Source organism: Mesoplodon bidens (assembly GCF_964165515.1).
Source record: "Mesoplodon bidens genome assembly, chromosome: 19".
Lineage (NCBI taxonomy): Eukaryota > Metazoa > Chordata > Mammalia > Artiodactyla > Ziphiidae > Mesoplodon > Mesoplodon bidens.
Window position 1 is genome coordinate 38,701,781 of NC_138179.1, and position 20,528 is coordinate 38,722,308.

The 20,528-nt window shown below is 58.6% G+C and overlaps 1 protein-coding gene across 4 annotated transcripts; it reads right to left on the reverse strand.

The window, feature by feature from the left end:
* Positions 1 to 167: 167 nt before the first annotated feature.
* Positions 168 to 19,120, reverse strand: HID1 (HID1 domain containing). Of its 4 annotated transcripts, none has more exons than XM_081218521.1 (19): positions 18,981 to 19,120; positions 13,496 to 13,645; positions 12,769 to 12,939; positions 12,038 to 12,148; positions 11,345 to 11,451; positions 10,981 to 11,097; positions 8,362 to 8,575; positions 8,104 to 8,160; positions 7,139 to 7,279; positions 6,903 to 6,993; positions 6,538 to 6,689; positions 6,355 to 6,433; positions 4,699 to 4,863; positions 3,273 to 3,500; positions 2,920 to 3,026; positions 2,351 to 2,431; positions 1,665 to 1,756; positions 1,346 to 1,504; positions 168 to 1,076 (listed from the first exon to the last, which is right to left on the reverse strand). In XM_081218521.1, exons 1-19 carry the CDS (start codon positions 19,044 to 19,046, stop codon positions 1,013 to 1,015), a joined length of 2,352 nt encoding a protein of 783 aa, XP_081074647.1. In that variant the 5' UTR covers positions 19,047 to 19,120; the 3' UTR covers positions 168 to 1,012. The 4 variants fall into 4 exon arrangements, 3 of the variants coding, with proteins under 3 accessions (XP_081074647.1, XP_081074646.1, XP_081074648.1); XM_081218520.1 differs by having other exon boundaries at positions 12,035 to 12,148; XM_081218522.1 differs by lacking the exon at positions 2,351 to 2,431 and having other exon boundaries at positions 12,035 to 12,148.
* Positions 19,121 to 20,528: the final 1,408 nt, after the last annotated feature.

Below are 20,528 nucleotides of genomic sequence, written 5' to 3' on the forward strand. Positions count from 1 at the left end.
TCCATTTCCCCACCCAAGAAAATGACAAACGCTGGTTCCCAGGTGCGCACCGAGGGCCCTCTGGGGCCTGATTCTGGGAGGCAGAGTCCCCAGCTTCCCTGAAAACAAGAGCCATGGCCTGACCCCCTCCCCTCCAAGCACAAAGAGACCAGGCATGGAGAGGGGGGTTTACTGTGTAAAGAGGCCGATTGTACAGAGCAAAGATTGTACTGACACAGGTGGGGTGAGGGAGACCAAGAAGCCAGAATCAGGAGGATGGGGCGTTGGTATCCTGGTCCCCCTCCCCGCAAGTCATCAGGCGGTGGGCAGGGGCAGAGAGGACTGATCAGCTGTTCCCCCGCCCCCATTCCCTCGCCCCCATTACCGTATAAGAGCCAGCCAGGCTATATTCACTGACCCAGAAGAATATAGCAGGAGACCCTCAACACCCCACCCCAAATCCCTAAAATGCACGAGGTCCCCTCGTCTGGCTTTCGGTGTCTGTCAGCCCCCAGCCTCCTCCACAAGCAGCCTGGTCACCCTCCTTCTTCCCGGGGTCCTGGCAGCGAGCCGGGTCTGGACCAGGTGGTCTCACGTTAGGAGGCTTGGAAAGGCTCCCCTCACCCTGCCCAGGTGCCTCAAGGGGCCACCCAAGACTCCCTCTTGGGCAGCCCACTAGGGCACAGTGACCTGGTGGCCTCCAGGGCTGGGCAGCTCAGGAGCCAGGCGGGCACTGAGGGTCAGCACAGAAACGGGTCCCAAAGGGGAGCCAGAGTGAGGTGGGCCCCTGGCGGAGGGCTGCAGCCCTGGAGACAGAAAGTTCCTCTCAGTCCAGCCTGGAGGCAGGGGGCAGGGCCGGTCCCCACCATCCCAGCCACAAGGGGCCTCCAGGGTCTGTCACTCAGGACTCAGCCACTCAAGCCCCCAGCCCTGACCGTAGTAATTTAAAGCTCAGAATGGTGGGTCAGGGGGAACATTGGGGGACCAGGGTCCCCGCCTTCCCCTGGTCCCTGCCCCTTGCAGGCTTCCATCTTCACACCCGCTGGATCTCAAACAGCTTCACGTCTGTGTCGTACCAGACAGGTGGGTCCACGTTCCTGCAGAGGGAGTGGGCTGTCACCCAGGTGCCGGGAGGCCTTGCAGGAAAGACTGGGGAGGAACGAGCCTGTCGTTCTCCCACCCTCATGGGCTCTGCCCCCTGCCCCTGGGGAAGTGGGTGCCCACCCTCCGCCAGACAAGACCACCCTGGTCGACTGTCTTGACATTAACCCCACTACCCTAGCGGGGCACAGCCCCACTGAGCTGACCCTCGGGTGAATGCCAGACCCACCCAGGCCGGTAACTGCCCCACCCCCAAGGGGCCCACCTCAGATAGATGACGCCCCACATGTAGGTGCGGAACCACATGGCCGTGCCCGAGTTGGCCTGGTACTTGCGGATGAGGATGGGGTGGGGCACGGGCAGCAGCCCCACCAGAGTGCCATGTTGCAGGAACCGCAGGATCTCCGACTCGTCCGTCAGGCCCCTGCCAGGAGAGGAGGGTCTCCAATGTGCCCACTCTGAAGGTCAAGGGGAGCAGTGGGCTCACCCTGGACCCCCGAGGCCCATGGTCCTGGCCACACCCCCAGCGCAGCCTGGGCTGGCCCCTCAGAGCCCAGCCCGCCCAGCCCCGTCCCCAGCCTCACTTGTCAATGCAGATCTTCTCCACCTGGGGAACCAGCACCTGGAGCAGCCTCATGATGGTTTGCAGCGGCAGCTTCGACTTCCAGGAGAGGACCTGGGGGAGGGACTGGGGTTCCTGGGCTGGCAAAACAGCCCCCAGAGGCTGTGGCATAGGCTTGACCCCTGACCTGAAACCATGGACTCCCCAAGGCAGAAGGCATCCCCGCTCATCACAGCAAGGACCTGGCACAGCGCAGTACCCGTACACAGTGACTGCTATTCACGGGAAGAGCTGGGGCCTCTCACTGAGCATGTACTATGTGCCAGAAAGTATCCCCTTTGATCCTCACGATGGCGTGATGAGGTAGGGACATTTATTAGCCCCGTGCAAATGCAATTAGTGGTGCTCTAAGGAGTCATATAAGGGAGAGGGCAAGGGATTCGGGGAAGGAAGCTGCAAAGGGTGATTTACTAAGAAAGGGCTGTGGACAACTGAAGCTTAACCCTGCTGGGGAACAAACTCTGGGACAGTGTAGAGGAAGCAACCAAGCCAGAGAGGCCAAGGTCAGGAGACAGGACTGACCCCTAACCTGACCCGGGCCAGTCCTTGGATTTGGACCCATTCCCATCCAAGCCTCTCCTGAGCTGTTCCCAGGGCCAGGAGCCCCGGACCCACCCCGGCACCTTGCACCATCTGTCCCACCCTCACCCACTCCGACGTCGGGCTCCACTGCCCACTGGCTGATGCGCTGGACAGTCGCCGCTGCTCCCGCCGCGCCTGGCTGGGCTCCTGGTCCCGGGGAAGGAATAAGAGAGAGGGATGTGGGGAGAGGGTGCGGGGGGTGGGGGGGGAGGGCAAGGAGGTCTCCCCATTGGCCCATGTTGCAGGGAGGGGGCTCACTCCCAAAGGAGGGGATAGCTCAGCCCAGCACCTTTGCCCTGGGACCCAGGCCCTGCCTGACCCTGCCCAGCCCAGTGACAGGTTTAGTGCCAGGAGCTGACTGAGCAGACTGGGTAAAGGCCAGCCCAGCCTAGATAAGGCTGATGGATGAGGAGGCTCAAGGCCAAGGGATTGAGCCCGTGACCAATAAACAAGGGAGGGGTCTGTGAAAGGCCCCCCATCCCCAGAGAGTCATCAGTGCCAAGCCTGATGCCCTGGGCACAGGGTACCTGCCCCTCTGCTGCAGAGTGCTCCGGTCCGGCCTACACCTCGGAGGCCAGGGAGAAAGGGAAAGCCCAGCCTCGCCCCCCAGCCCTGCCAGGAGTTAGCGCACATACCTCTGAGGCTGGGCTGCCCTCTGCCGAGTTCTGCTGGGGTGCAGGCTCCAGGGATCGCAAGGTGCCATCCTCTGACACCTGGGACTTCTCCGTCAGCTTCTCAATGCCTGGGGGGTGGGGTGGGGAGCCGTGAGGACTCCTGCCACAGTGCTCCTCCTAGAAAGCCTCTGCCTGGGGCCGGCCCCGAGAGTCTCCAACTTCCCCCCACTTCACAGATGCTGTGCCTGATCCCCCCACGCTCAGCCCCGAGGCCCGGTCCCCCCACCAAGCTGGCCCTCCCGGGCCCCCCACACCTCCACCCCCACCCTTGCCGCCACTCTGCACACACACCCTGCCCCTCGCCAGCACTGGACCTGGGGTAGCCACCAGGCTGGCCTTGAGGGTGCCCGGCTCGGCGGGGGCAGCGGGGTGGGAGCCCTCCATGGAGACACCCTCCTGTGAACTGGTGCGGGACAAGGCTTCGGGCGCCCGGCGGCGCCGCTGCAGTGCCTTGTGGATGGTGGGCGGGTCAGTGGGCAGGTTGGCCAGCTGGTGGAAGACGCTGCGCTTTCGGATGATGGCATAGACCAGGTTGGAGTTGCCTGTGGGGAGGAAGCTTGTCTCAGGGAGGCCCCCTTGCCACCCCGTTCACCCGGGTGTCGTCCTGGGAGGGGGAGTTTGGAGGACAGGAGGGTGTCTAACCCGGGGGAGGCGTCAGCACGGGGCGCAGAAGAGAGGGAGCCACAGGCAGGGTTGGCTTCGGACAGCGTATGTGGTCTGAGGCTACCTTTCGGGAAAAGAGCTTCTGGGCTGAGCTCCGCCCCTGTCCCTCCCTGGTACCTTCCGGACTCTCTCACCACCCAGCACTAAGGGGTAACAGCGGGCAGAGTGGGGCGGGCCCAGCGTGTCAGTGTCCCACCAAGCCAGCTGTTCAATATTTTGACTGTCCCCCAAGTCAGGTCACCGGGAAGAAGGAGGATATGGCACGTGCCTGTGCTCTGTCGCCCACGCGGAACGCCCTTGGCTCCCGGGGAGATAAGAGACGCTTTCTGGGCCTTCAATGCCCCATCCACCGCTCTGGGCCCTGCCTCTCACCACCCTGCTCTGCTTCCACTTCAACACATCTCACCCCAGGGCCTTTGCATATATTGTGATCCCCCCATGTTTTTCTACCCCTCCCCACCCCCATTCAGCCCTCATAGATCAGTGCAAATATTACTTATTTGGGAAATAATAATAACTGCTAATTAGTTCACCAGGCAAGTGCTAAGTGCTTTTTTGGGATTATTTTACTTAATCTTCTCAATACCCTCTGAGATGGGGACTCTGGGAATTATCGTTATGACCATCTTACCGATGAACAAACTGAGGCTCAGAGAGGTTATGTGCACACAGTCACAGAGCTAAGTGGCAAGGCCCTAACTGACACCAGGCAGCCCAGCATCTGTGACACCCAGCAGGACCATGCCACTCTGCACTTCCTTCTCAACAGATTTAAGGTGACCTGTTTGTCTGGGTGACCATCTGTTTGAAGTCCCCCTCCGTGCTCCCTCCCCAGCTATGAGCTCCACGGGAGCACTCTGCTTTGAGCAGAGAGCAGGGAACACTCTGCTTTGTTCCCCAGTGAATCCCCTGCACCTGGCACAGGGTTTGGTATGCAGTAGGTGCTCAATAATTGCACGCTGGACAAACACAGGGGTGGAGGGCTAGGCCCTCCTCAGATGGGGAGGTGTCCTCGCCCACTGCCCACTCTGGTTCCTGCCCCCGAGGCCAGGCCAGGGGCTTGGACCAGTGCCTCACCATCAAACTGGTACTGGATCATGTTGTTGAAGACCTCCAGGAGGAAGAAGACCAGGTGGTGGTTCTGGGCGGCAGAGAAGAGGAACCAGGTGGTGGAGAAGGCCTCCAGCAGGTGCAGCAGCTTGTTGGCGGCCACCATGGACAGGCTCTTGAGGTAGGGGGACACTGCAGGGGAGGGGTCGGCTCACTCCTGGGGCCCCCACCAACCACCCCAGCACATCCTGGGCCTGGGTGGGACACGATGCTCCTGCTCCCACACCCTCCCTGCCCCCTGCCTGTGAAGTCCCCCGAAAAGTCAGGAAGACCAAGCACCAGAGGCTAAGGCCACACTGGCCATGCCTCCTGCAGAGGCCCAGGGCTCCACCCTGGCCCCTCCCCTGTGGACAGCCACGCCGTTTACAAAGCCACTCACACACTCCATCTCCCCCACTCCTCCCCGCATCTGAGAGGGAGGTGGACAGAGAGGAGACCATCCCCATTTTACAGATGAGGAAACTGAGGCTCAGAGAGGTTCATAAACTTGTCCAGAGTTCTCCAGTTATAAAATGATTGGGCAGGGATACAAACACAGGATCTTTAACTCTTTCTAGAACATCAAGCTGGGAATTCCTTGGCGATCCAGTGGTTAGGACTCCGAGCTTCCACTGCAGGGGGCCCAGATTCGATCCCTGGTCAGGGAACTAAGATCCCACAAGCTGCACAGTGCAGCCAAAAACTAAAAATATTATTAAAAAAAATTTTAATAGAATATCAAGCTGATATTCCACATACAATTAGATAGAGATTTTCTGCACAGCCTGTGAAGGGGGAGTCAGAAATGCGAGGCTGCACACGGCTTGAAGTCACAGATTGATCTGTGTGCTTCCTTGCCCCGTGTCTTTCTCCCTCAGGATGGGGCAGGGTTTGGTGGCTATCTTGTTCACAAATGCATTCTCAGTGAAGATTTGTGGGGTGGAGCCAGTGATGGAAGGTGAGATTCTGGCCCCAGAACTCACAGTCCAACAATGCAGCTAGAGGTCACCAAGGCCCTACAACATCCCACCCACCCTGGAGTCCAAACCGGACCACGGAATAGTCAGCCCCTCCCATTCAGGACCTTCCTCTCCAAAAAGCAGCTGCGCGGAAGTCATGCCGCCCCAGCCCTAGGCCCCGACCTTGCTGGGTCCAGGGCCCCTGTCAGCCCCCTCCCAGCTCGGAGGCAGCCATCTACAGCCCTTGCTTGTGGGCGGGGCCTTCATCCAAACCTGCGCAGTCCAATACCTCAGCCGCAAGCCACATGTGGCCATTAAGTGCTAGAAACGTAGTCCTAATGGATGTGTGTTGCACGCATGGAACACACACAAGATTTGGAAAACTGGATTCAAAAACGAATGCAGAACATCTCAATAATTTTGTATTCTGGTTACATATTGAGATGATGGTATTTTGGATACAACAGATTAAATTAAATATATAATAAAATTATTGTCACCTCTCTCTTTCTTTCCTTCTTCCTTTTTAATATGGCTACTAGAAAACTGACCAGTACATACTTGGCTGCCCTGATATTTCTATTGTACCCAGCTGGTTTGAACCAGGGAGCCAGCGGCAGGTCAGCCTGTGGCCTGACGCCCCCTGGTGGTGAGCATGGGGAAGGCGGGCTCTGGGCCCCCCTACCGTTAACGACGATGGTGAGCAGACAATCGAAGAGGGGCTGCAGCCGCTGGTGCCCGCTGGTGATGATCTTGTGGAAAACCTGTGCGGGGAGGCAGAGGAGCAGCCATGGGGTCTCTGCCGCCTCCAGACTCAGCCGAGGGGACGTTACACCACACACCCAGGTCCTGGCGGGAGCTCCCTCACCACAATGAGCAGGTCGGCGTGGGTGCCGGTGAAGACCGGGATGTCCATGGGCACGCGCACTGAGTAGGGCTTGTTCAGCCGCACCCCGAAGTTCCGTTCGCCGCTCAGAAGCAGCAGGATGAAGACGCCGATGTGCATCAGGCCCACCCGAGCTGCGGCACGTGGCATGGGAGGGGTCACCACGCTGGGTGGGGTGGGGGGGAGAAAGGGAGCCCAGGGCAGGGACCCATCTTGGGGGTAAAGGGAGAAGCCCTTCCCGGGAGGTCGGGGCACCAGGCCTGAGCTGCTGGGAGGCAGGACAGACTGGCCGAAACTGCCCCTCCGCGAGGAACCCCCCAGGGATCCTCAGCCCACCCCAGCCTTACACTGATCTGCTCGGGCATCGTTGAGGAAGTAGAGGATGGGCACCAGGATATCCAGCACGTCACTGCTTTTCAGCACAAAGAAGAGGAATTTCTGGGGGGAGGCGGGGACACATGGGCAGAGTCAGGGGGAGGGGCTCTGCCCCACCCCCTCCCTCTGCTGGGAGTCTCCCCAGATGCTGTCCCCATCCCTGAGGCAGACCACTGCCTGCCAGCCTGGGCCCCCGAGGCCGGCCCACCTTGTTGAAGTCGCAGAGCTTCCAGAAGAGGACCAGCAACTCCTGGTGGAACTGGATCTTCTTGGTGGAGTTGGGCAGATAGGTCTGGAGCAGGGGGTTGGAGAGCAGCCGGGCTATGCCCTTGAGGATGAACTGGAAGTCCTGGGTGGGGGAAGGGCAGGGGCCTGTCCAGTCCAGCTCCCAACAATCCAGGCTTCCTGGCCAGGCCTCCCACAGATGCCTCCGAGCCCCCCAGGGCCTGAGCCCACCTCTAGAGCCGGAGGGGCCCAGATGCCAGTGGCATCAACAGCTGTCCCGGGGGCAGCCCCTCAGAAGCTGTGTCCAGGGCAAGTCTAGAGAGCACCCTGCCCCTCCGCCAGACCACAGGCTCCCCATCTGCTCCTAGTGACCTCCTCACAGGCCCACCTGGACTCCTTGTTGACAGGTGACATCCTTCCACCCCTCCCCATCGCCCTGTGACACGGGAGGAGCCTTCTATCCTCAGAGAGCTGTCATTCACTGAGCACCTGCTGCCTGCTGGACTGTGCTCTCAACTAATCCTCACTACAAGGCAAGGGCACAGTTACTGTTCCCATGTCATAGCTGCAGAGGTTAGAGCTCTGGGAGCACAAGAACCTCCCCCAAGGTCACAAGACACAGGAACTCAGGTGTGACTGGCCTTTCCGTCCACTGTCATTCCCCCAGCAAACCTGACATCAGAGCCACCTCCTCCTGGAAGTCTTCCCGGCTACCCTCACCCAGTTGAGGCCATCGGCCCTTTTCTGAGTCTCAAGACCCTCGCGGTCCTGCCATCATGACTTCACCTGTGGTGGCCTGAGTCCACGGGGACCGTGGTTCCCTCATGTAGGAGTCAGGACTCTCCCTACCCCCATCTCATCTGCATCCCCTCACACCCTGCAAGGCCACAACCTTTGTGGAGGGTGGGCATCAAGAACCCACAAGAGCAAGAGCATCGTTGGACTCACCTCCTCGCGATGGATGCGGGACAGGTAGTTCACAAACAGGTTCTCAGGCCCTGGAGGCTGCGGAGGGCAGAGCCTGGGGTGAGCAGGTGCCGTCACCCCCTGCCCCTACCCCAGGCCTAGGCAGTGCAGCAGTACCCCCTCTGACCCCAGATACCCCCACGAGGTACCCACTGGATATCCTTTGCCCAGCTCCGCTAGAGGGGGTGCCACCCGCCCACAGCCTGGCAGGGCTGGCTGCCCTCCCTCTCCCGTCCTTACATCAGCATCATCCATGGCTGTGCCTGTGGTGGTACCGTCCACGGTGGGGGTGGCGCCGTCATGGTCCAAGGTGACAATGAGCACTTGAGCAGCTTCCTCCACCAGGGGTTCCCGGTAGTCAGAGAAGAGCAGGTGGTTGTAGGGGATCCCGTAGCCCACAGGGTCATAGGCACACACGGTGTTGAGGAGGGAAGTGAAGAGGGGCAGGGCGTGTCTGCAGCAGGAGAGGAGGGGCGGAGCTTCAGAGACACCACCCACCAGCCCAGCCCTCCCTCCGCCCCCAGCCGTAGCCAGGTGGAAGGGTCAGCCAGGCCAGCCCCCTCATTCCACAAGGGTTTCAGTGCCAGGCCCCCATCTTCGGGCCAGGGAGCAGAACCAGGAGTTCATCCCTTCCCACAAAGGAGGGACCCCTCCTCATCCTTGCCTGCATCTGCGACCCAAGCCAGGCTGGGCCAAGGCCAGAAGGAATTTATTATCAAGAGTGGGATGGCCAGTCCTGAGGGGCTCTTTGTAGGATAGCGTGCCCACACCCCATAGATTTTCACCTCCAGGGATTGAAGGCTATTGTTTTTTTTAAATTAATTTTAAAATTTATTTATTATTTATTTATTTATGGCTGTGTTGGTTCTTCGTTGCTGCGTGTGGGCTTTCTCTAGTTGCAGTGAGCGGGGGCTACTCTTCATTGCGGTGTGCAGGCTCCTCATTGTCGTGGCTTCTCTTCTTGCGGAGCACGGGCTCTAGGCGTGCAGGCTTCAGTAGTTGTGGCTCACGGGCTCTAGAGAGCAGGCTCAGGAGTTGTGGCTCGTGGGCCTAGTTGCTCTGTGGCACGTGGGATCTTCCCGGCCCAGGGCTCGAACCCGTGTCCCTTGCATTGGCAGGCAGATTCTTAACCACTGCGCCACCAGGGAAGCCCTTTAATTATTTTTTAAAATACTTTTTAGAGCAGTTTTAGGTTCACAGCAAAATTGAGAGTAAGGCACAGAGATTTCCCGTGTACCCTCTGCCCCAACACGTGCACAGTCTTCCCCACTATCGACATCCCCCACCAGGGTGGTACACTTGTTACAGCTGTAGACCCTACATCGACATATCATTTTCACCCAAAGTCCACAGCTTACATCAGGATTCACTCTTTTTTTTTGGCCACACCACAGCTTGTGGGATCTTAGTTCCCCGATCAGGGATCAAACCTGGGCCCTTAGCAGTGAAAGTACTGAGTCCTAACCACTGGACTGCCAGGGAAGTCCCCAGGGTTCACTCTTCATGCTGTATGATCTACAGGGTTGGGCAAATGTATAAAGGACATGCCCCTGACGTTTCTGAGGGGCAGATACCCTTCCTTGGGGCTTCAGAGAAGGGTGGGAGGGCCCACAGGGAAGGCGGGCTTCCCCTTGGGAGGCAAAGCATGTGCCCCATCCCCCAGATCCCAGGCCACAGAATGACTCCGTTCAGAGATTTGTAAGACACCAGAGGTCAAGCTCCTCATCTTACAGATGAGGAAACTGAGACCCAAGGGGGTTAATCAAGTGGCAAAGGTGGCCATTTGCCCCATAATGCTGGTAAGAAAGAAAACTCTGGCCAGCTTTTGACTGTGCCTGGTGGAGGGAGTCACCTGGGTTCTCGCTCCTTCTGGGAGTTGGGGGCTGGGGTGGGGGAAAGAAGCAGGCAGCCAGCAAAACCTGAAGGATGAGGCCTGCCATGTGGGAATCAGAGTCTAGAAGAGGGTGAACCATGACACTGAGGGGCACTAACCCCTGTGCAGCCAGCACAGCCCTGGGCACAGCTGGAGCTGCACAGCTGGAGCATGTGTACCTGCTCTAAATACTCAATCCAGCCATGGGACACCTCCATGTGCTCCTATGCCCCCCACTGCCCATAAGTGCCCCCATGTGGGTGGGGCTTCCCCACCCTTCAGGGTATTTATCATGCTCCCTCTCCACCCACTGAATAAACTGCACTGCCCAGGGAATTCCCTGGCGGCCCAGTGGTTAGGACTCGGTGTTTTCACTGCCGAGGGCCCAGATTCAATCCCTGGTTGGGAAACTAAGATCCCGCAAGCCCCGCAGTGCGGCCAGTAAAAATAAAATAAAATAAACTGCACTGCCCAATACAAGCTACATGTAGCTATGGAGAGCTTAAAATGTGGCTGGTCTGAAGTGAGAGGTGCTGTGAATGTAAACTAAACACTTGATTTTGAAAACTTACTATGAAAAGGGAATGTAAAACATTTCAATAATTTTGTATAGTGATTACATGCTCAATGCTAATATTTCAGACATATTGGGTTAAATGAAATACATTATTAAAATTAATTTCACCTATTTCTTTTTTATTTTTAAAGGTCACTACTAGAGATGTTTAAGTTGCGTGTGTGGTTCACATTATATTTCTACTGGATAGCAGGGCTCTAGATGGAGGACCCAGGCATGGGTCATCCAGGGCCCCCCAATGGGACGTGGACAGAGCTGGCATAAGGTGTGACTGTTCTTATAGGTTATCACCACGAGGGGGCAGCACATCCCCTCAAATAAGACTCACAGGGCTGGCAAACGGCCTCAGCGCTGGGCTGCCTGGAACCAAGAGGAGGAGAAATGGAAAGAAAGGCCAGGGGCCCCTCACCTGTTCTCTGTGGAACAAAAAAACTGCACCCATGGATTGATGCTGCTGCTGTCTGGAGCTGGGGGCAGGTACATGGCCTCAGAGAAGCACGTCAGCAGCAGTTTCAGCAGCTCCATCCTTGGGCAGGGAGAACAGAAGAGAGGGCTCAGTACCTGGAGATCGCAGTTCTCCTGTAGGAGGGCGCACCCACCCTGCCCAGCCCCAGCTCAGGCCCATGAAAAGAAATGACTCCATTTTATCCCTGTGAGGCTGAAGTTGGGTCACGAGTGGGCAGGGTCTCCTTGGAAGACCCCACGCATGGTTCCCTCTCTGAACTGTGCAGGGGGCCAGGCCTGGGGTCCAGCTACATCCTGAACAAGCTCACCGATTCATGTCGTGGTTGTAGTTGGGCTGGGGGGAGTGAGCAAAGCCCACACCAGCCTCCCAGATGTATTCACAGCTGTCCAGAGAGTGGATGTCCTCCGCCGAGTCCTGGGGACAGGGTCAGGGAGAGATCAGGCCAACCCAAGCCCCCCGCTATCCTTGAGGGCAAAGACCCTCATATTCTCCTAAAGACAGACCCTCAAAATGCCCCAGGTGCTAATGCACACGGGAAGAAATGAATGTTCTCAACCTCTTGAAAGCTCCTTTTCCTTCAGTCTGGTACTTGCTCAATCCAGTTTGAGACAGGGAGAGAGAGACAGGGAGGGAGCAGAACGGAATCAGGTGCCCCTGGTGGTGCGTGGGAGTGGGGGACGGAGAACAGTCAAGGTCCAGTCCATGGGTCCACGGGCAGTGAGAGGGCCAGGGCTCCTGTGTGTAAGCCCCACTCCTCCACCCACGGCCCAGGCGAAGACAATGGGTGCTTGTGCCCGACCTCCTGGATGCAGGGGGCAGGGTCGGGCACCAGCTGGCTCCCCTCCAGCCGTGCCAGCCACCACCCCCTCCCCGGGACCATGCGTGCCAGGCAGCCCAGCCTTCCTGGAGCAGCCCCTGCCCAAGGGAATTTCAACCAGCCCCAACCTGGGACCAGAGTCCTCCTCGGCCCGGGGGGCGGGGATTGGGGGGCTCTCACCACGGTGCTCCTCCGGTGGCTCTGGACGGTGAAATCTGGGCAGAAGAGCAGGTCAGCGATGGCCAGGAGCAGGGACTCAGCCAGGGGCCGGGCGTTCTCGTCATCGTCCTCTCCCTGCTTGGGACACAGCACCTATAGGCCCCCTCAGTCGTAGCTGGCTAAGGAGAGGTGGCCCCAGGACTTGGAGGGGGGTTGGGAGGAGGACGGGGTCTGGGCCCAGGAAGACACTCGTGGGCAGAGGGATGGAGGAAGAGGTGGGAGAAGGAACAGGAAGTAGACCCCTAATCACCCCAAACGTCCCAAGGCAGAAGCGGGACAGAGTGGGGAGCGGGGCTGGGACCAGTGAGGAGACCTCCCCACTGACTGGGAGGGGAGAGGTGAGTCCCCTAAACTCTAGAGCCTCAGCCCTGCTGGGAATCACTGCCCACCTCCCCACCCCCCTGCCAGTTGCTTGGACAGAAAGCCAGGGAGGGGGTGGGGCTGCTGGGGGGGGAGGGCCCAGTTGCCCTGCCCCCATCTCTGCCCAGCTGTAGAGGCAGAGACCCCCATGGGAGAGAAAGCGGGGGCTCAAGGAGGAAGAGCTGGCCCCCCTCCTCAGCAGCACCCGCACTGCCCCTACATCTGCCCTTCCCAAACCCCAGAAGAGGTCTGGAGGAATGTGGCTGGCCCTGAAGGGGTTCCTTCCCTGTCACCACAACTCCACCTCCCGCCCAGCCCTGGCCAGGTCCACAGACCGCTCCTCGCCCGGCCCCGGGCACTGTGGACCAGAAGAAGCCCCTCCAGTCAGGGTCCTCAAAGATGTAGGGCAGCACGCGGGTGAGCAGCCGGCTGCAGTTCAGGACAATCTGCTTCTCCTTCTCCGAATGGCAGCCGCTCTCGGCTCCCTGCACCAGCTTCTCCACAGCCTGCGAGGATGGGCAGAGAGGCACGCTGGCAGGGTGGGGAGTGGGGCCCTGGCACTTGGGGTCAGGCTGGGCACCCCAGGCTTCAGAGGGGGAGAGACGGTGGGGCCACCCTACCGGACCGCCTCTCTAGACAGGGTCAGCCAGCCCAGGAGGATGGGACGTGGGCCGGGGAGCAGCCTAGAGCATCCTGGGAGCGATACCCAGCCCACCACTCACTGGCTGAGACCTTGCTAAGTGACCAGCCATCTGGCCCTCAGTTTCCTCATCTGTAAAATGGCGACATTGACAGTACCAACCGCACAGGTGAGCTACACGAGCTGACCTATGGAAAGTGTCACCCACAGGCAGCCCTCACAGGTGGCACTGCCACCATCACTTCCCCCAGAGCCCAGCCAGGGGGAGAAGTGGGTGAAGACTTGGGACCACTCCAATCTGGGTGGAGGATTTCCTGGGTGCCTGCCCTCTTGGACCACAGGGCTGGGCCAGCTCCAGCCTCCCTGGGAGGGTGGGAAATAGCTCAGGTGGGAGTGGCAGTAAGGGCCTGGGCACCCTTCACCTTGTAGCACAGAGTGGCCAGGTTGGAGGGTGACTCCTCTCGCACCGCCCGGATCTCCGCTGCCGGCACCAGTGCAAAGACATCCTGCACCGAGGTGGCCGTGTCCGCCCAGAACTGGTCCCAAAAGGCGTCATCAGTGGCTTCCACGGGCTGTGGGGAGATGCAGTGTCCAGAGCTGCATGGTCTCTTGCCAGCAGGTCCACAGTTTGCCCACCCTGTAGCCAAGGGAGCCCCCGAAAGGGAAGCCCCCTACTCCATCCCTGCTGGTGCCAGGAGCCTTCCCACATGGGAGACATCCTTCAGCCACCATGAGCCCCGGCTGGCACGGGCAGGCTGGGGACACTTGACACAGATGGTCAGGGGCCAGCCGGACACTGAATCCAGTGGCCAAAGCCCAGCCCAGTCCCTGAGGGACTGTGTGACCCTCAGTAACTCACCATCCCCCTCTGGCAGGCCCTCCCCACCTGGGGGCCTCCCCAGGCCACACCCCTGAGTCAAGTGCCCAGGGACCAGAGCCAGACTGTGCCCCTCCCCCTAGGAAGAAGACAAGGGGACATATGCTCATTTCCATTCACCCAGGCTGCCCCCTCGGCCCCAGCCTCCACCCTCTGCTGGTATACCCAACAGATGCCAAATCTAAAGGAGTCATCCCGGGCTTCCCTGGTGGCACAGTGGTTGAGAGTCCGCCTGCCAATGCAGGGGACACGGGTTCGTGCCCCGGTCCGGGAAGATTCCACATGCCGCGGAGCGGCTGGACCTGTGAGCCATGGCCGCTGAGCCTGCGCGTCCGGAGCCTGTGCTCCGCAACGGGAGAGGCCACAGCAGTGAGAGGCCCGCGTACCGCAAAAAAAAATAATAATAAAATAAAATAAAGGAGTCATCCCACAGCTCTCTGACAACACCTGCTCCTCTGGTACCCACCACCTGTGCTGCAGTTCAGGCCACTCTTGCCACGGCCCCCCCTCCAAAGGCATTGTTCCCTCAACGAAGATCTTAGGGCTCCCCACTGCCTGCAGAGTCCAGACCTCGGCCAGAGAGTCAGCCAAGATCACACCTAAACACACATACAAGCCACACACGTGCACGTACACATACACGGACACGTGTACATACACAAGTGTGCACAGGTATGTGTGCGCACACACACCTGTAGTTACTATCCCAACAACACAACCCTGCCATATTTTCTCTTTGCCTTTGCTCAGACTGTCCCCTCTTCCCAGCACGCCCGCCCCTTCTAACACATCCCAAAGCCCCAGCGGTCCTATCAAGGCAACATGCCTTCAACACACGTATGCCTTTTAAGTCATATAGTCAGTCGGTCATATAGACAACCAGGTTGAATCATGAACTCCACTTCTAGAAATCTTTCCTAAGGAAATGATCTGAGAAGTGCAGGTATGAGGATGCTTATTGAAGAGTTGATAACAGTGAAAACTTGGAATCAACCTAAATAACCAACAATTGGGGAAATGCTTGAAAAGTTAAGGCACCCGCATACAGTGGAATATTACACAGCCATCGGAATCACGTCTTCAAAGAATATGAATGAATGGAAAATGCTCACAGTACAATGTTATGTGAAAAAGGCAAGATATAAAATTAACTATAGGATGATCACAATTTTGTGTTAAATTATACAGGAATAAAAGCCTAGAAGAAAATGACAGAATGTCAACAGCAATTATCTCATGGGGTGGTTATTATTTTCTTTATATTTTTCTGTAAGCATACGTATTACTATTTTTTCCTTTTGAATGTTCATCTGTTTGAGGGGCATCCAAGACACTCTTACCCTCCTGAATAGCACTTCCTGCAAGAAATCTTCCTGGGTTGCTCCAATCAACCTAAACTTTTGCCTTCTCTGAAAGGGCTGATAATGGGGCCTTGCTACCCCACCACAAACCCGCATGCAATATGCATCAGTCTTACCATCAGAAAAAAATATGAATCTTGTTAAAAAATAATTCTGTTCTCCGAAGCCGCTTCTTCCAAGAAGTCTCCCAGAGCTTGGACAAGCGGGCTCCCTCGACCTTGGAACCCCCCTCAGTCACTCATCATAGTCCCCAACAGGTCTGGGTGTGCTTGCGTGGAGGCCCCACGAGTCCATCAGCCCTTCTTCCCTGACCGTGCACTTGAGGCATATGGCAGACACTCAGCCAATATTCGTTCAGCCAAAGGCTGTAATTAGTCCTAAACAGAGATCCCTTCAGCCCCGTCACAGGGCAGAGCTGAGCGCCAGTGGGGCTGCCCAAACTCAGGCCTGGCCACAAGCCTCCCCAGGGTCCAGGTTCACCCTAGCCCACCCCCCAAACAATGCCCCCCTCTGAGGTACAGGGCAGCTTGTGGCCATGGCCTTCAGGGCAGGCCTGGCACCAGGACGTGCTCAGTCCCAGAACTGGTAGAGCGAGTTAGCCGGGCGGAGAGGAACAAAGACCAAAGGAGGGTCCCTGGGGCTGGGGTTTGCTGGCCCACTTGCCCTCAGTCCAGACAGCTCTCTGACACTCACTGGGATCCAGGGGAAACACATCCCCGTGTGGGTGGCCAGGGTGGGAGTGGGGAAGGAACATCCCAGAAAATGTGCAGAGCCCCCCACCATCTGGGAACACCTCTGGAATGCCACCTTCCCCACCTCCCACATAGCCACTACCCCCCTAAAGGGGCAGACACTCATCAAGTGGAGTTGACCTCTGACCTAGTTCATCAGGTAAGTGTCACCTGGGGATTGAATTCAAAATGAGGAGAGAGCCTTAGGAGGGAACTTCGGAGGCCCCAGGGCAGCCCAGACCTGAAGCAGAGGAAAGTCCCAGCTCTGGGAGCTGGCCTTGAACTTCAGGAGTGAAGACTTTCACCTCCCCCATCCCCAACTTGGGCCTCCCCACCTGGTCCCAGCTGTGGCTCAGACACTTCAGTTTGGTGACCATTACCTGACCATACCAGGCTAACCTGATGCTACAGGTACTGCCAGGGTCACTGGAACTTTTGTTGGAGGGGGGACATGGCTTAGCCCCTGCCTCAGTTACCCCAGCTGGGCTCCACCCAACGCAAGAAAGCTTCTAAAATCCAAGCCAGTTTCTTTGCTGGAGGTGGGCAGGCCCATGCTGCCAGGGGCACTGAGCTACCCTGGTGGGAAACCAGATATTCTTAGCATAGCTTTACCAGGACTTGCTCAGGCCAAAGCCCCCGCCAGCCTGGGGGACCAGCTGCATCTTCTGAACCTCTCTGGTGGCGGGGAGAAGGGAAGGACCAGCAGTGCTCTAGCCTGCTGAGGGTGACCTGTACCGGAGGACTGTGTCACAACGGCATTCACACACACGTACATGTGCACACATGTAAACATAGACCCACCCGGTATCATCTGACCTACGGCAAACAATCTCCAAACGGACAGGATCTAGGAGAGGGTCTCAGGTCCAGGAATGTGCCCCCGCCAGGGCCCCACCCACACCAGGAAAGGCTCTGGAAACACAGCCAAAGCTGCTGGCCCTCAGGACCAGGGTCAGGCCTAGCCCGAGGCAGGAAGAAAACAGGATGCAACACAGGAAGGCAGGGAAGGCCGAGCAGTGGCAGCTCCGGCCCAGGCCACGGGAAAAGGTGCTGGGTCGGTTTGTCTGCTGCCCAGAGCAAAAATCTGTGTTCACAGCACAGCCTCTGAAGGCCTGGGACAGGAGGACATCTTGTGGACACAGCTGGCCTGAATCTCCTTGGGGACACGGAGTGGCAAGGTCTGGAAACACCATCTGGGATCTGGTCCCGACTCTTGAGCTGCCCGAGCCAGGTCACTACACAGGGCAAGTGGCCTCATTCCTGAGGGTCTCTCCCTCCAGGCAGCCCAGGCCCCCTCCCACCTGCAGGGCCCAGGGCCCTCCAGAGGGAGACCCAGGCTGGTCTCTGGCTCCAGTCCTGTCCCAAGCCAACTTACTGTCCCCAACTGGGAAACAAGACAGCACCATCTCAGTCAGCCCTGTCACAGGGCCACAGCCAGGGAAAGATGGAGGCACACTGTATTTTGGGGAGGGGACCGGAGCAGGTAGGAATCTTGTCCACGCAGATCCTTTGGGACGTGGCCCTGCTGGCCTGGCAAAGGACCCTGGCTGCTGAGGCTACAGCCCATACCTCGTTCCTCCAACAAGGTGTTTCCCCCCCACCCAGGTAGGTAAACATGGAGGCCTCCCTTCCTCTCCCTATGGCCCCGCACTGAGAGGCTGGCCCACCTGCCACCCTCAGATCTAGCAGCCCCATGCCAAGAAAGCCAAGAGCCAGAAATAACCAGGAGCCACGGGGGAAGTGGCGAGAAGCAAGGCCTGGTTTCTATCAAACGCCTCTCAGCTGGGGCTGGACTCTCCAGAGCCCCCGGGTGTTTGCCGGGCTCCTGACCTTTCTCTTGTGGGATCGAGAGAGTGTGGGACCAGAGGTCTGGCCTCTGGAGCTGTGAGCCACCAGGAAATAGCTCCCCTGAACCCACTCTAATTGCCTAGAGCCAGAGAGAGCCCTGGGGGCGGGGGTAGGAGGAAAGTCCCAGATAGCAGCAGGTCCTGACTCCCTTGAAAGTGGGGGATCTGAGGAGTGAGAGCTGGGCATCTCTGTGGCCAGAGCAGCCTGGCTCAAAGAGTGAGGAGAGAGGGGTGGGCAGGGAAGAAGCCTTGCCGGGGCCAGGTCCTTGTGCTGGGGGCAAGGAGGTGGCCTCTGTGCCACTTGTGGACTTAGGGGAGTGTGCTAGCATGGCCTAGGGTGAAAGATACCCTCAGGCATCAAGGGCAGCCTGGACGGTTCTTAGCCCTGACCCAGAGAACAGAGGGTACCTGCAAACACAGCCAACCTCAGCGCTGGGCCTCAAAGGGGGAGCCCCCTGGAGCAGTGGTCCCCAGCTGGGAACCTGGATTCCATAGATCTGGGAACAGGTCCCCTTGCCAGGCTGCAGCGCTGCCCGCCACTCTGCGTGTTCCCAGCAAGACCTGGGCCTTCCCTGGCCGTGGGCATCGACCTGGGCCCAGCGAGGCCGCTGCCGCTGCCGCGCACCAGCTGTTTCGCGGATCCGGGAGGGCGCCGGCCGGCTTTGTTTGCATTGAGTCAGCCGGGTCTGTGCCTCCGGGACCCGCGGGCACCGAGGGGCAGGGAGGAGAGCAGGGAGGTGTTTTGGGGCGGGGGAGGAGGCTGGAGATGCGAGGCTGGAGGGGCTTGGGGGGGGTTGGACAGAGGGGCGGACAGCGGCGACGCCGGCTTGGAGAGCAGGCACACGTCAGCCTAAGGTGGCAGCAGCAGCTGAGGGAAAAGGGATGTTCCCGGGAGAGAAGGCCGGGGGTGGGGCTAGGGGCTGGAGCCCTGGGATACAGGCCAAGGGGTCTCGCTCCGGCGCTGGCCTCAGCGTCACCCTCCTGGCCATCTGGTCCCCCTATCTCCCGGCAAGCCAAGTTCTTGCAGCCCCCCAGCCCTGCCCAGCCCCCAGCCCGGCAGGTGGGTGGGGAGGCCGGGGCCCCGGGCGCACCTGCGTCTTGGTGGTGAGCTGGATCACCGCCTTTCGGAAGTTCAGCTTCGAGTCGGCCGACCCCATATCGCTGGAGCCCCCTCCGGCCCGGCCCTGGCCCCGACTCCCGCCCGGGCCCCGGCTCGGTATCCAGCTGCAGCTCCGCGGGCCCAGCTGCTCTCGCAGGAGCGGACCGGCGCACCCCGCCCGCTCGCCCGGCGTCGACCCCGCCCCCTCCTGGCTCCTCCTCTCCGGGCTCCGCCCCCCGCACCTGCCGCTCCTCGCACCGCCCATTCCTGGCTCCCGGGGTCTGCTCCTCCGATCCGCTGCTGCCCCACTCCCCGGGTCCTTCCCAGCCGGACCGGTTGCCTCTGCGCCCTTTCTTCTGCGTGGCAGCGTTATCCCCCCTCGGTCTCTCCCATTTCCACCCAGCCCCCAGGGCCCGCAACCCTCCCAGCCTCCCGTCCCCTGCCCCCATCCTCACCAATGGTCCCCACGCCATCACTGGGCCCACACTTTCAAAGCCAGCCCTCTCCAGCTTCTTCCTTGTCAGTCCCTGTACTCGCATTCTGAGCATCCTCTCTTTTAGTTCCCCTTTTCCTGACCTGTCAAACCCACATGTCCAGACGGCCCCGCTGTTATTGCAGTCACAAGCCCTCAGCCTTCCGTTCTGTGGAAGAGAAGCCCTGAGTCAGTGCCCCTGCTCCAGGAAAGCAGCGCCGCGGTCTAATGAGAGCGAGAGGTCCCTCCGAGTCCCACAACTCCTTTCTGGCCACCTGCCTTCCTTGAGAACCCTTTTAGGTTCATCCATTTCAACAAATAGGTTGAGGGACTAGTATTTACCAACACTGTGTCAGGGGCGGGGGCAGAGGGGGCTTAAGTAACAGGGTCTGCCCTTTAAGAGCAATTAGCTAGGGAGAGAAACAAGGAACGAATTAGCCATGGTTCAGCCCAGTGAGGCTTTGATAGAGGCAAAATAATAATAATAATAGTGACAACAACATCTCTTACACAACAAAAACCTGCCTCTGAGATAGGTATTATACCCATTTTACACTAGGGGAAACTGAGGCTCAAAGCAGTTAAGTTGTCCAAAGTCACATAACTGGTAAGGAACAAAGCCAAAAAGGCAAATTCAACTCTGGCCCCAAAAGAGGCTGCATTTTTTCAATAATATTGCCTTGCATGGTGTGCCTGGAAGCTTCTAGAAATCCTAGCTTCTTCAAAAGGAGGTGACATTTAGCTTAAACTGGAACTCCACGAGTAAAAAATGAAGGGTGCACCGTCTAGGCACAAAGGCAGGGTAGGACAGGTGTGGAGGTAGGGAGGAGGGAGACAGGGATGTCACCATGTCACTGAATGAGCAGACTGGACAGGATAGCTCTGTCCTTGCTCCAGAGGTGGGTTTTCCCTGCCCTGGATGAAATCTTGGACAGGCTCCATGGCTTTTCTAATCACTTCAAGATAACAAATGAATAATCCCTTTATTTGGCGTTAAAAAAAAAATCAAGTCCACCCTACAAATCACCCAGCCCCAGTCCAGGCCAGAGTGACATTAAAACCTCTGAA